Below are 16,277 nucleotides of genomic sequence, written 5' to 3'. Positions count from 1 at the left end.
TAACTTGCTAACACTAATTCACACACCAATGTTTCCGCAAAGACATTCATTCATAGATTTTAAGATGTTTTCCGATGTTTTATCAATTATATATACGGCTGATGATGACCACAAATGGTCAAAAAATGTACCTAAAACATAACATGACTAATATTTTAAATTGTTTGAGTATCTATATATATAAAACACTAACGTGTATGTTTCACAAAACTCAAGCTCTAAAAATAGAAGAAGTTAAAAGGTGCGGTTTGCACCAAAATCTTCCAAATCATCTCAACAGTACAGGAAAAATCTTGCATTTCTTGAAAAGCCAATGGAAATATATTTATTTATGTAATTCATTTAATTAAAAATAATCTATATACAAAAAACGCTAATGTGTATGTTTCACAAAACTCAAGGAGGAGTTAAAAGGTGTGGTTTGTACCAAAATCTCCCAAATCATCTCAGTAGTACAGGAATAATCTTGCATTCTTGAAAAGCCAATGGAAATATATTTATTTTATGTTATTCATACTAATATAATAAAGAGAGAGTGCGAATTTTGTGAGTTTGTGTATATCTGGACAGATTCTAAAAATTATTTTATTAATGTAAATACATATTATCCCTGAGGGACATGGGCTGTATTTTATTTTCAAAACAATTCGAGGGGGGGGGGGGAGATATAAAAATACTAGGCTAATATAGGCAAAATATCAATTTTGTCGTACAAGGATGAGACAAAGCTAATTTTAAGCCCCTTGACACAAAGAACAAAACTCGGTAAGCCCTATGGGCCCGAAAACCATGTTTTAAGGCCCTAAAACCAACCATAATGGAGACATTGGCACCACTCTAGGAATCGGATAAAGAAATGAACTGCCATAACATGGCAACATCAGCTCCACGATTCTGCAGCAGCGAGATTATGCATGTACGTTTGGGTATAGCTGCCAACCAGGCAGGGATGGATAGGGGGTGAAGTATAAAAATAATAGAAAACGACCTATATTAATGCAGAATCCATAATTTTTGGGGTCACTGAGGTGAATAGTCACACTCCAGACATACAGAGGTCGAGTCATAAGTCATGGTGGTTCATGCGTTTATGAACGTACCATTTGTTGATAACTTTTGCTGTTTTCGGTACCTTTCCTATTTTTCTAAATCTATGTTATATGTTGTTCTTACCTGAATTACTTTTTTTGGTCTGGCTACTTTTCGTTAATTGATTACAAGTTTCCTTCGACGTGCAATCATGTCACAAGTTAAACGTACTCTGTTCGTATATTTTCCTTCTCTTCTTCGCTGCCCTACGTCATTCCTTTTTTGGTTTTTGGTTGGTTGCAGCACCTTAACATGACTTCTTATGTCACTGGCAACTTTTCTCTTGATTGGTACCGAAAGTGTAACCTTCCGCGCTTTCTTGTCCTTTCATTAGTTCCTTTCGTTATTTGTATTTAGTATTTGTTATATTTATTAATTGTAAATTTTTAAAGATATTCTTTCTGGGCTCCCTTTTTCTTACTATTTTGTTATTTTTTGTTAAGATTTCCATGCACAGTTTGTAAATTACTTCTGTTAGTTTTGCAGCACTATGTTGCGTCCCATCTGGAATCTTCCTTAGTGCCATTTAAGTGACAAGCCTACGGGAATCCTTCGCCTTCTCATTCCGGGTCTGGCCGGAATTGCCGCTGGTGTTCTACAGCAGCTCCTATGCTGTACTTTCATTAGCAACACATTCGCTGCACGCATAATGGATTAGCGACTTTTCGTCAGCGTGCACCTCGCTGCAGTCCACTCGAGGTCATTTACCTCGCCTTCTTCGCTTAGGTGTGGTGCGCTCCAAGCATGACTGCCAACCAGCTAGCTGCACTGATGTGGCCCCTGTTGGCCTTGTTTTCCACTTGGATATAAAAACAACACCAGCCTAGGGTTTGGTCTTTTTGCACCAAGATCTACTGAATTTTTTAATGACCATTTTAGCTAATTGTGTCTATGGACACGTTTTATCTAGATGTCAGCTGGTTCGTCTACAAAACTTATTAACTGCAGCTCTCTAATGAATAATGAAGTTACTGGACAAAAGATCCCATTTTCTTTGAATTTGTTACTCCCCGGCAGAGAATTGTATGCTAAAATTCAATTCAAGAACTGTTGTGCTACAGCGTAAAATTTCTCATAAAAATTTCCTACATTTAACCTTGTTATTTTGATAGCTTTAATCTTATTAATTGTTCATAATTATTCAACTTAATTCGGTCTGGTTTTTAACCAGCCTTCAAAGTAATTCAATTATTCAGATATTGTACTCTGATTTTCGCAGCTGTCATAAGACAACAGTCTTACTTATTTACCTTTTATTTGCACAGCCTGTGGCAACTTTTTCACTCAAGGCCAAGTGCTGAAATATAATGTTAAAACATTAATTATTGTTAAAATTTTCCTACTTCTTGTTGTTATTTCTACATCATTTATATAATAAATTTTGTAACTGCTGATCTCCTTTCTTATTTCCCGAGAAACCTTGGAAACCCCCTCCGGCTTTTCCACTGTTTTCTCCACATGGCAACTATTTTTTTTTCTCGCGAACAGAAGACAACAAGGAAAATCTAATATATGCATTTGGAAACATACGGTATGTACTTGCGTATGATGCCACTAGATGGTGTATGTAAACACCAGTGTCTAAGCATGCCCCCAAGTTCAGTGTGTGAGTGAGAGCATCACAAAATGGAAGTCAACAAGCAGGAGCAACGATCGTATATTAAAATAGCAGTTCTCCGCGGCAGAAATGCAAGCCAATGCCATCCAGAGCTGTGGGAAGCATTAAGTGTGTGACTATGATCTAATCCCCAAAGTCAAGAAGCCATTACGTGGACAACGGTTTGCTAACAAAGCGGACATTGTAACAGCATTTCGGAGAGAGGTGTCACACGTTAGCAACACACATGCAGCGAATGGTATTCAGTGCCTGCCCCACCGCTGGCAACGCACAGTGGAAACCTTGGGTGATTATTTCGAAGGCCTGTAACCAGTGGAGACCTGTCCTTTGTATGTAGTCTTGTGTATTTGCTGTCTATACCATAATAAAACAGGGGCTGCCTGGCCGAGGCGTTAAAGGCGTGCTTGGTTCGCCCGGAAGGATGTGGGTTTGAATCCCCGTCAGGAAGTCATAAAATTTAAGAAACAAGATTTTCACTTCCGGAGGTGCATATGGTCCTGAGGTTCACTCAGCCTACAAAAAAATAAGTACCAGTTTAATTCCTGGGGGCAAAGGCGGCCGGGCGTAGAGCTAACCACTCTACCTCATCACGTGCCAAGGTTAACAATGGTGGAAGCCTTTACCTTCCACTCCTCTAAGGATCTTCATGGCCTGTACGGAGGTGACTTTGCTTTGCTTACCATAATAAAACAATGTTTACCAATGGCCTGTGTTCTGTCACTTTCCTACGAGAATCTGCTAAAATCAGAATTTGTCTTCAAGCACTATGCATAAGTAGATGACCTATATTTCCAAATGCATATCTTAGATTTTCCGTATTGTCTCCTGTTCGCGAGAAAAAAAAATAGTTGCTATAACTTATGACCGACCCTCGTAATTTAAGTCCAAGATCAGTCCCATTGGCACGGCGGTGAGAAGGGGCGGAAAAGAATATGTCCAAAATGATAGAGATTATGGATGAAAGTATGTATGTTTCAGCATAGATCTCGACCAAACTTGGTACACATATGACTTAGTATCTGAAACAAAAAACAACTGTGGGGACAAGAAATCCTTACCACCCAGATATTAATGCCGAATTCATAGTTTTCAAGATCCCCGAGAGGAAATCTGACAATCTGGATGCCGTTTAAGTAATAGTTCAGCCCCATTTGGAATGTCCAATATGACCAAGATTGGATGTATGCGTTTTTCATCAAGTCATAGCAGTTGTACGACCAAGCTTGGCATGGTCTATCATGTTGTGTTGAATCTAATCAACAGTACGGTAACATAGTACGTGCCAGATAGGTTAAGAGGGGAGGACTTGGGGAGGAGGATATGAAAATCCGTGGTTCGTCTTATTTTCCAACCTGTGATTGAGTGTCCACAAATATCTGACCGATGCTTGGTTTGGTGGGGTTTGATGTTGTTATGGAAGTAATGACTCATGTTTGTTTTAATGCATAAGGCATGAATAATACACCGGGGTAGTTACGGTTAAATAGTACTTGATACCAATGATATTACATCAAACATTGTATGCAAAGAAGCTTAATAAGTCAGAAATAAATTCACCCTTCATACGGATGTGGGGAGACAGTGGGGAGAAAGTAGGGGTGGGAGTGGGGAGGCAGATTTCCACATGCGAGAGTTCTCGCATGGGTACGGTTAGTCTATAAAGTACCAAAAGATGGACCAAAAATTAAAATTTTGTAAAATTCCAAGAATTTTGGGATCTTTCTTCTTTTTCTTCCTCTATGCTCGGCATAACTGAAATACAAACAGAAGCTTTAATTAACAACAACAATACTAATAATATCCTCCCCCTCTTGAACCCTGTAACCTTGCCACAGCAGGAAGGCTTGTGTGCCCCTACTAAGGAAGCAGGAAACCAAGCTATAGTTGCAACCATTTCAGATGGAGATCTGTCCAGAGGAGAAGACTGGATCAGCATGATGATAGAGAGGTGGTTAAAAAACGGGAGAAGATGGAGAGGCCTATGTTCCATACAGATCTGGCCCACAGCTGGAGACTTTGCAAGATGATGATGATTATGGTGATCTATACAGAGACCACACTGACTAATGGTTCATAGATAGCAAGTAGCCTTTTGAAAGTTGTAGTCCGGATGGCTGTCTGAAATCACTTCATAGTATTACGTAAGTTAACATAGTTTAGTGATACTGATACAGCTGCACAACTGAAAGAACTGCAAAACTAAAGCTGTACCTCCTGAGGAATTACAGCTCACTATATTATTTATGATGTTCTACTGATGTCTTCCTTTCAAGCCAAATATTCTAGTCACCCATTTGAAACTAAAAGAGAGGGGGCAATCATTATTAAGATGAATACTGGCGCTCTACGAGTCCGAACGTGGGTTGTTAGAAGCCTGAATCATGGTAAGTAAGAGAATCTGAGAAGGGGTAATAGATAGACTAAAGTTAGATATAGCTGACGTAAGTGATACAGGTTTCATGAAGAAAGACCATAATTTCTGATTAGCTGAGTACGGAATTATTAATAGAAAATCAAGTAGGGAAACTACACAAGTTGGTTTAATAATGAAAAAGTAAATAACAGTAAATGGGTGAGTTAGTACAATCAGCAAAGCGAATGGATTGTTGTTGTCAAAACTGATACCAAGCCAATGCCCACTACAACAGTACACGTGTTTATGCCTACTAGCTCAGCAGATGATTAAGAAATAGAAAGAATGTATGTATGAAGAGACAGAGGATCTAATACAATATGTAAAAAGAAGATAAACCACCTAGTTATGATAGACTGGAATGCAGTGGTTGGCCAAGGAAGAAAAGGTAATGTAGTAGGAGAATACTGACCAGGTTAAAGGAATGAGCCCAGCCTCACGGTCTAGGGGTAGCAAACCTACTTCTTACCTGGAGGACCTGGGTTTGATTCCCGGCCAGATCAGGGAATTTCTTTTTTTACCTAAATCTGAGGGCTTGTTTGAGGTGAGAATAATGAAGTTATCCGATTATGAGATAACAGCCTCGATGTAGAAAGCCAAGAATAAGGGACTCATTACGTTGACCATGCTTCACGTTGTGATCTGTAGGCCTCTGGGCTGAGCAGAAGTTGCTTGGAGGGCCACGGTCCATCAGGGCTGTAGTGCCACAAGGTTGGATTGTTTTTAAAGGAATGAAAGAGGAAGTCACCTGGTAGAATTCTGCACTACTCAAATCACTTATACTAACTATATCTAAAAATCAGGCAATCAATTTCTCTTTTCAGATTCTTTAAACTAGTCGTTGCTAATATTCCATTCAAAACACACAAACAATGGCTGTATATGTGGACAACACCTGGAGATACTGGAAGATATAAAATAGACTACATTATGGTTAAGCAGATATTCCGAAATGAGGTGAAGAATTGCAAGACCTTCTCAGGAACAGAGGTGGACTTTGACCTCAACTTGGAGGTCATGAAATCCTGAATGGAGCAGAAGAATTTGAAGAAAGAAAGAATGCAAAGAGATATTGCAGAGATAAGTTGAAAGAAGGAAAAGAAAATAAAGGAATGCTTCAAGGAACATGTTGCACTAGGTCTAAATGGAAATGGTGAAAGAATGAAAGAAAGAAAGAAACACAACAGATGAAGAGTGGACAATTTTGAAGAAATCAGCAGGGTTCCTGATCAGAAGATAGAAAGAAAGGAAAGATTAGTTACAAATTAGTGGATAACTCATTACTAAGGCTTGGATAATTATGTGCTTAAGCATTTTTTTTATTTAAATAAATATGTGTCTTTGATTTATTTACATATTTTGCTGTTTTTATATATAAATACATATTCTGGCATATTTATTCATAAGTATGTATTTTCTCTTCTACACTATACTCTGTGGTATGTTCTACTTCTTAGATGTCTTATACTCACATTTTTGATTTTTGGCATTTCTAGCAATGGGCTTCTCTGTTTTGTAAATACACCCTTGTCTCTGTATTGTACAGTATTTCTTCTTCTTCTTCTTGTGTCTTATCCATCATCAGATGTTGGGGATCATTTTGGCTATCTTAGTTTTGTTGGCAGCTGCGTGGAATAATGAAACAATTGTTTGACCGAACCAATGTCGCAGATTCTCCAGCCAAGACATACGGGGTCTCCCAGGACCTCTCTTCCCCTTGATTTTTCCTTGTATAATTATTTGGAGAAGGGTGTATTTGTAGACAGGAATTCCCCGGTCATAAAGGACAGCAGGGGACTGGAGCCGTCAGAGTCTCATTAAACTTCCTTTGCCCCCTCTGCTAGTCCGAACCTAAACAAGAAATTACACCTGAAATTACAATGGTCTGCCAAACTTGTAAGTCTGACAGTCTGGAGTTCTCGTTTCAGTGAATAAGATGTATCGCAAAAAGTGAAATGTCTTATTTTGCAACATTTGTGAGAAACCCATAACTGTAGACATGCATCCGCAAGTTATGCAACATACTGCGACAGCAAAACACGTGAAGTGTGCATTGTTAAAGAAGCCGACACAACGTTTGCTTCCTTAAATGCAAGATGTGAGACCTGATCCAGCAAAATGCCAGTTGTCACAAGATATTTGTCAAGCATTTATTACAGTTGGTATAGAACTTAGCAAACTGCAGCATCTAGTGCTACGTGAAACATATGGATGGCTTTCTTTTAAAACTTCGTATGTCCCGATGCTCTTCCTACCCATTATGCTATTTGCTTTACGTCGCACCGACTCAGATAGGTCTTATGGCGACGATGGGATGGGAAATGCCTAGGAAGTGGAAGGATACGGCCGTGGCCTTAATTAAGGTACATCCCCGGCATTTGCCTGGTGTGAAAATGGGAAACCACGGAAAACCATCTTCAGGGCTGCCGACAGTGGGGCTCGAACCCACGATCTCCCGATTACTGGACACTGGCCGCAATTAAGCGACTGCAGCTATCGAGCTCGGTCCTACCCATTATGACTGCTTGCGCCTCCCAGCCACATATGGATATGGAGCCCATCAGAACAATTTTCAATGTGTTCATTTTCCTATGTTAATGTGTAAATTGCAACACTGCCAACACCGAAATGACGAGAAACCTAATCTGTTCCACACGGAATTCCTTCATAATCAGACAATAAGAGTGTGGAGCACAGTCAGAAGTGACAAAATAATACTACTCCTACTGCTTTTCCCAGACCTTGTGGGGTTGCAGGGGCAACCCATGGCGAACATGTGGATTTGACCTTGTTTTAAGGCTGGATGCCTTTCCTGATGTCAACACTACATGGAGGGATGTAATCACTATTGTGTGTTTCTTTTTTTTTTTTTTTGCTATGGGCTTTACGTCGCACCGACACAGATAGGTCTTATGGCGACGATGGGATAGGAAAGGCCTAGGAGTTGGAAGGAAGCGGCCGTGGCCTTAATTAAGGTACAGCCCCAGCATTTGCCTGGTGTGAAAATGGGAAACCACGGAAAACCATTTTCAGGGCTGCCGATAGTGGGATTCGAACCTACTATCTCCCGGATGCAAGCTCACAGCCGCGCGCCTCTACGCGCACGGCCAACTCGCCCGGTATTGTGTGTTTCTGTGGTGGTTGGTAGCGTAGTGCGTTGTCTGAGTATGAAGAGAAGAATGTTGGGACAAACACAAACAAGTAGTCCCTGAGCCAGAAGAATTAATCACACATGATTAAAATTCCCAACCCGGCCGGAAATTGAACCCGGGACCCTCTAAATCGAAGACCTTAACAATGACCATTCAGCCAGGGAGTCAGACAAATGACAAAGTAATATGACCGATCTTTTTTGACAAAACAACAAATTAGTAGTGGGAGCTGAGCGCAGACTTTTTTTGTTGAATTATTAATACATTGTGTACAGTCTCTGGTAATTCTCATAGTTAGGCATCTGTTCCATGGAAGATGGCAGGCCATGAGAATTCTTGTTTTTAAGCACATCTCAATTCATTGTCATCTTGTACTTTATGCATTTGTTACATGGAACTACAACAGTGAGTGTAGAAATATTGTAGATGTGAACAGAGGATTTGTTGCACTGGATGAGCAGTGGTCGCTTGGCAGGCCAAGACCCATCAAGGCTGTAGTGCTATAAGGTTTGTTTGAGTTTTGTTTTGTTTATAATTTTTGTTATTTACACTATATAGATTGATATTTCTGGAGGTACTGTATTTGGAAGTTGTGAAAAACACAATTTTTTTTCTCTTATAATGGAGGCCTTTTTTAAAACTTAATTTATACCTGTGAGGTTCTTTATCTTTCAAAACAAATTCAGTATAACATGAACTTAGAAAATACCTGAAAAAGAAAATATTTATTAACAGATCAACATGAAAAGATAACATTAATAAAAAACAGAATGTTTCATTATTGAAAGAATCAGATTCTATCAAATCACATTTTCAATTTTTATGTATTTTTAAAACTACGGGTTGATGAAAATTATTAAGAAATGTAAAACCTTTATGTTTAAATTCCGTTTTTTGCCCTTTTAATACTTGAAAGTGAGAACTTATCTTAATGAAGTGTTCCAGGAGAGCTTCGTCTCTGTACTAGTGTGCCAAGTGGTGTTGTACTCTGTCATTGGCATGAGGCCAGCTAGTTAGTTTGCTGGTAACCTTCCGTTACGTCATGTTCCAGTGATGTCAATGGCTTACGGAGAACTGTACTTGTAACTTTTCTTTTTTGAATTGAGCCTCTGTGAGTTAACAATCAATCTAATTTTCAGTGTCTGTGTCTTGTTCATCTGCTGGATTTGACATCCTGCCAGTATTTCTTGCGCCCATCGATCAGCGCTTTCTTCCGCTCATCTGGTAAAGGGCCTCTCCTGTCCTCTGTCTCCACCATTAAACCCTGATAGCTTTTCACCATCCTTCTAAAACTAAAATCCTGTCAATGATTTTATCCTCCGTAATGCCCACCTCTCTCAGATCTTTCTCACACTCTTGGAACCAACTCAACTTAGCCTTTGGTTTTAGAATATTCCAGATTTTCTTTGTAAATCGGTCATTATTCATACGGAAGATGTGCCCATACAATAGCAGTCTTCTCTTACTAATTGTTGTTGTTAACGGTTTCATCTTGCTGTATACTTCTTTTACTGGATTTCAGTCGAACCTGCCCGTCAACCCATCTGTTGCAAGTGATGAAAATCATTGTTATCCGTATTGAAGATACTGAATGTAGGATGCTAAAAGGTTAGTTTTTTCCACCTATTCAATACATATAAATTTTATAAATTAGGAATTTATTATTGATTCCACTTGAGACATGTTTCGCCCTTCATTGAGGGCATCGTCAGTCAAAATATCACCTCAAGGTAAAAAATCAGGTAACTGGTTAGTAGTTGACCTGTACAAATTAATACATATTATTAATACAATTACAAAAATTAAGTATGGGAAATAGTTGTACAAAAGTGATGGTTGAACATACAGGTTTATAGATGAAAAGTCAGCATCAATGCCTAAAATTAACATAGTAGAGTTCGGCAGTGGTGCTCTGGAGAAACAGTTGACGCAATCATAGGAAAAAAAGTTTAAAATATTTACATTATAACAATTAAGGGAGAAAAGGTGTAGTGTTCGGCGTCAATGTTTGTAACCAAAAATTGATGTCAAAGGTTGGTAACTATACAGTATTTACATTGTTCAATTGAACAGTTGAGATAAAGTTTTAAAATATTTACATTATAACATCAGCGTAAATGTTTGTAATAAAAACTAATGTCAATAGTTGGTAACTATATAGTAATTACATTATCTAATTGAATAGTTGAGAATTACAATTATATACATAATTACACAAGAGCAGCTGGTGTGCAAGGATAAAAAATTTTCAGTACCAAGTGCGTCCTGATGTTTTAGAGGTTGGAAGAAGGATTTAGCATTGACATTTCAGAAATATGTAGAGCAGTTTATTTTAGTTAAAATCACCGGGGGTAGGGAAATATTGCATATCCAAATGAGGTTTTATAGGCATCAAGCTGAAAGTTTTCCAGTTGCAGCGCCGAGATCGGTACGGAGACTGGTCAGTGTGGATGGAGATTCATGGGTATTCGGTGCGTTTGAACGGCAACAATGGTGACAGTTATTAGTGGGTAATTGCTAATTAGGAAAATGTTGCGGGTTGAAACTTTCGCTTATTCTTTTAGTTGACTTCTGTTGCATCGAATGTGGTGTGAAGACATCGGTGTGAAATGCCGGTGAGACAAATTGATATTGTTCCGTGGAATAAAGTATGGCGGACGTCGGGATGAAGTTATTGTTCTTTACTGGTCTGGTGAGATAGAATATAGTAGCTTGATTTGTGAACTGCTGTGGAGAGATTATAATGTATACGGCAACTGCAGAGTCAGAGCGTTAAAGCTGGGGTGAGGCATCTTCTCATTCTGACTGCGAAGAGGAGCCGTAGTGGCACGCCATATTTGTGCCGATGTGCGCTGGGTTCCGGCGTACAACACAACACAACTTTCAACAACACGCCGGAACCCAGCGCACATCGGCACAAATATGGCGTGCCACTACGGCTCCTCTTCGCAGTCAGAATGAGAAGATGCCTCACCCCAGCTTTAACGCTCTGACTCTGCAGTTGCCGTATACATTATAATCTCTCCACAGCAGTTCACAAATCAAGCTACTATATTCTATCTCACCAGACCAGTAAAGAACAATAACTTCATCCCGACGTCCGCCATACTTTATTCCACGGAACAATATCAATTTGTCTCACCGGCATTTCACACCGATGTCTTCACACCACATTCGATGCAACAGAAGTCAACTAAAAGAATAAGCGAAAGTTTCAACCCGCAACATTTTCCTAATTAGCAATTACCTACTAATAACTGTCACCATTGTTGCCGTTCAAACGCACCGAATACCCATGAATCTCCATCCACACTGACCAGTCTCCGTACCGATCTCGGCGCTGCAACTGGAAAACTTTCAGCTTGATGCCTATAAAACCTCATTTGGATATGCAATATTTCCCTACCCCCGGTGATTTTAACTAAAATAAACTGCTCTACATATTTCTGAAATGTCAATGCTAAATCCTTCTTCCAACCTCTAAAACATCAGGACGCACTTCGTACTGAAAATTTTTTATCCTTGCACACCAGCTGCTCTTGTGTAATTATGTATATAATTGTAATTCTCAACTATTCAATTAGATAATGTAATTACTATATAGTTACCAACTATTGACATTAGTTTTTATTACAAACATTTACGCTGATGTTATAATGTAAATATTTTAAAACTTTATCTCAACTGTTCAATTGAACAATGTAAATACTGTATAGTTACCAACCTTTGACATCAATTTTTGGTTACAAACATTGACGCCGAACACTACACCTTTTCTCCCTTAATTGTTATAATGTAAATATTTTAAACTTTTTTTTCCTATGATTGCGTCAACTGTTTCTCCAGAGCACCACTGCCGAACTCTACTATGTTAATTTTAGGCACTGATGCTGACTTTTCATCTATAAACCTGTATGTTCAACCATCACTTTTGTACAACTATTTCCCATACTTAATTTTTGTAATTGTATTAATAATATGTATTAATTTGTACAGGTCAACTACTAACCAGTTACCTGATTTTTTACCTTGAGGTGATATTTTGACTGACGATGCCCTCAATGAAGGGCGAAACATGTCTCAAGTGGAATCAATAATAAATTCCTAATTTATAAAATTTATATGTATTGAATAGGTGGAAAAAACTAACCTTTTAGCATCCTAAACCCATCTGTTGCCAAAGATCTTCCGTAGTAGCCTGTGTTCTTTTTTAAGTAGGAGATTGACTTGTCTTTTTTCAATTCATGCACAGGGTCTCCGAAGCATATAGGCCTTTTGGTCTAACAACAGTGCTGTAATGTCTTAATTTGGCTCCAAAACTCAGCATCTTATTATAGATGTTTTAAGTCAACGCAGATATTGGTTGCTTCTTGTTCTAGCCCATTTTCTTGGAGTACTTCACACAGGTACTTGAACTTCTTGACTCTTCCAATCTTTCCATGGTCTGTTAACATCCATTCTGGATCATCACTGATGTTTGTCATGTATTTTGTCCCCTCAAAGGAGATTTGTAGTCCTGCTTTCTCTTCTGTTTCTTTAAGAAAGTTTATCTTCCTGATTACTGAACTGATGTTGTTGGCAAATATGGCTAAGTCATCCACGAAAGCCAGACAGTCATCATACACTCCTTTGTGTTTGGGGCTAATCTAAACCAATTTTTGTTTCCTTCTTTGTTCAATGATTTTCTCCATTCTCGAATTATATTTTCCAAGATACAATTGAAAAGAAGTGGAGAAAGTCCAACCCCTTGTCTGACCACAGTCTTTATCTCGAAGGCTCTGAGATATCATTCTCGAATTTCATCTTTGATGTTGTGTTGGTGAGAGTCTGCTTAATCAAGTTTCTGGATGTAGCATCCACCAAAAATTCTTCCAGAACATACAACAATGACTGTTGGTCAATCAAGTCGTTAGCTTTTCTGAAGTCCACAAATATGACCACATATATAAACCTCCTAGTTTTCTTTTATCCGATGATGTTCTGCAGATTGAGAATTTGTTCCGGACAGAAATGGCCCTTTTGGAAACCAGCCTGGTATTCGCCAAACTGTTTATCAAGATGAACTTTAATTCTTCTTTTTTTGCTTTATGTCGCACTGACACGGATAGGTCTTATGGCGACGATGGGACCATGGCCTTAATTAAGGTACAGCCCCAGCGTTTGCCTGGTGTGAAAATGGGAAACCACGGAAAAGCATCTTCAGAGCTGCCAACAGTGGGGTTTGAACCCACTGTCTCCCGGATGCGAGCTCACAGCTGCGCCCCTAACCGTCCGGCCTTTTTTCTTCAAGGAGTGCTTCAGAAAGAATCTTGTAAGAAACAGGCACTATCGATATACTTCTGTTAACGTTCTTCATGTCTCCTGTTTTATGGAAAGGATGGGTTATTGCTGACTGCCGTTCAACTGGTATAGTACCAGTTTTCCATATCTCCTGAAAGAGACAGATAATATGTCCAGACTATCCTCATTTACCACCTTCAATAGCTCTCTGCCAATGGAATCTTCCTCAGCTGCTTTATTATCTTTCAGACCATCTATGATCTGTTTAATTTCTATCTGACAAGATGGCTGAGAATTGGACAAACTTTGAATAGGAGGGGAGATGAACAGTCTTTGCGTTGGCTCATCACAGTTGAGCAACTTGTTGAAGTACTAGTACTGTATAGTATAATCATTTTCTATTATTACCAAATCAGGAATACAGTATATGAACTCAAATGCCAAGAACCAAACTGCAATGCCACATATATTGGACAAACAAAATGTAATTTCCACACCAGGTACCAAGAACATAAAAATGCAATTAAACACAACAGACACTCAACCTTCTTTGAGCACATATATTCCAGTGCCCACTACTTCACAGGCGACGACACAGATCTTAAAATACCACATCAAAAATAATAGAAAATCATTATACATAAAGGAGGCAATAGAAATATACATCGTGAAAAACAAAAGCCAACCAGAATAACCTTAACAATTACACATGCCTAAATGTTTCCCACTCTCTAATTTCCTAAATTAAATCACAAATCAATAAGCCATAACAATTAAAACTCCATTAATTATGTTATTTGGTAATTCAATAATACTCATTCAAATACTCCAAAATCATTACCAAACAAATTAAAATATAATAATAATAATAATAATAATAATAATAATAATAATAATAAAAAAAATTACAAGTACAATTACACGCAAGGCGATGGCATCGCCAGAAAATGACGTGACTGAAAATTACTGATAGCAATAATAATACTAAAAAGAGCTACAGGGCTGATGACCTAGCTGTTAGCCTCCTTAACCTTTTCCCTGCCAAGCTAAAATGCTGTAGTACTGCTAAAACTGCCAACCTAAATTAAGGCAAAATATAAGTTCTTACTGAAAATTTTGTACTCGCCTCAGTTCTGAAGCTATATAGATGATTTTTTTTATGATACACGATATGTCCATGGATATGTCCTGTGATTTACTTTATTGGGGCTTATGTCTTTATGTTCAAACAATTAATGAATTATTAATTTCCACTTTCTGTAATTAATTTTACAAATTTGAATTAGTATTTGGCATAGTAATTATTATTTCACATCATGTTACTGTCACTGTTAGAATCACTAAACTGTGTATTCTTTTAGTGTTAAAAGTTTTTAAATCTCTTTGTTTAAAAATGTCTAAAATGATTTTAGTTTTTTGAAAATTAAAATTAAGGTTAAGTTCGTCGTCACAGTGACTTGCATTTCGCTAGTTAACATTAAGATCATTGTCATCTTTACTTTTGACAGTAGCAGCAGCAGCACCAGTAGTAGTAGTGGTCATTTTAGGAGCGATAACATCATTAGGCATAATATCTGTCATATGAACTGTTATTGTCTGTCACTGTTTTCATCGCCAGAAGATATATCATCGGGCGAGTTGGCCATGCGGTTAGGGGCACGCAGCTATGAGCTCGCACCTGGGAGATAGTGAGTTCGAATCCAACTGTCGGCAGCCCTGAAGATGGTTTTCTGTGGTTTCCCATTTTCACACCAGGCAAATGCTGGGGCTGTACCTTAATTAAGGCCAGGGCCACTTCCTTCCCATTCCTAGGCCTTTCCCGTTCCATCGTCGCCGTAAGACCTATCTGTGTCGGAAGCAAATAGCAAAAAAGAAAAATAAAAAAAAAATTATATATATCACTGTCACTTTTTAACAACATACCCTGAATGTATTTTTAACACAAGTGTTGCAAATAATATTTACCCATCTTACCCTACACAAATTCGCAGTATAATACGCAAAAACATGATAAAAGCAAGAAAGGGCGAAACGTGTCCCTATAATTTACCTCATAAGTTTTAATTCTTAATTAAAATTACTTTTTTGTATTGAATAGGTGGAATTTAATAAACATTAATATTTCTTTGAGTTCAAACACAGTTGCCGCGCAAAGTTTGTGGTGCACATGACATGGCCAGCGCGTGCCAGCTCTCAAAGAAATAGAAAAAAGAATGTTATATTCTCTTTGTCACAGAGAAAATGGTATTTACTTGTAGTTAGAGATACCATGGATCAGCCAACATGCACACGAGAGTCATCTGTTGCGTTAAACCTGAACAAATGGTATTTGAAAAACTGCCTTCACTGCATCAGATCCCATTGGATCATTGCAGTTTCAAGATTCACTGAGCATTGGCTTACATCAATCTTGGCAGCCACTGCGTTAAAAAAAAGCTACAAGTACAGTTTGCATAACCTACTGATGTCAATGGAGCATGACATAACAGATAGTTACAGACAAACTCACCAGCTGGCCTCATGCCAGTGACAGAGCATTGTACCACCTTGCACTCTTTTATGGACTAGCAAGGAGAGAGGAAGCACTGCTGGAGCACTTCACTAAGATTAGTTCTAACTTTCAAATATTGCAGTGTATAAACAAAATTTAAACATAAATGTTTTACATTTTTAATAATGTTCATCAATTCAGAATTTTAAAAAATAAATTCAAAAAAATAAAGTG

The 16,277-nt window shown here is 38.3% G+C and overlaps 1 protein-coding gene across 2 annotated transcripts in view; it reads right to left on the bottom strand.

Moving 5' to 3' along the window:
* LOC136866094 (dehydrogenase/reductase SDR family member on chromosome X) overlaps window positions 1-16,277 on the bottom strand; it is a 136,827-nt gene that overhangs the window by 2,997 nt on the left and 117,553 nt on the right. The window contains exon 6 of one of the 2 annotated variants that reach the window (XM_067142758.2): window positions 6,614-6,971. The exons of the other annotated variant lie outside the window; for it this stretch is intronic. Coding sequence (XP_066998859.2) covers window positions 6,927-6,971 — 45 coding nt within the window. The 3' untranslated portion in view covers window positions 6,614-6,926. Of the gene's footprint in view, window positions 1-6,613; window positions 6,972-16,277 lie in introns of those variants that run through there. 2 annotated transcript variants of the gene reach the window in all.

Source organism: Anabrus simplex, chromosome 3, assembly GCF_040414725.1.
Source record: "Anabrus simplex isolate iqAnaSimp1 chromosome 3, ASM4041472v1, whole genome shotgun sequence".
NCBI classification, from domain to species: domain Eukaryota; kingdom Metazoa; phylum Arthropoda; class Insecta; order Orthoptera; family Tettigoniidae; genus Anabrus; species Anabrus simplex.
This window is presented reverse-complemented; position numbering and strand designations above follow the sequence as displayed.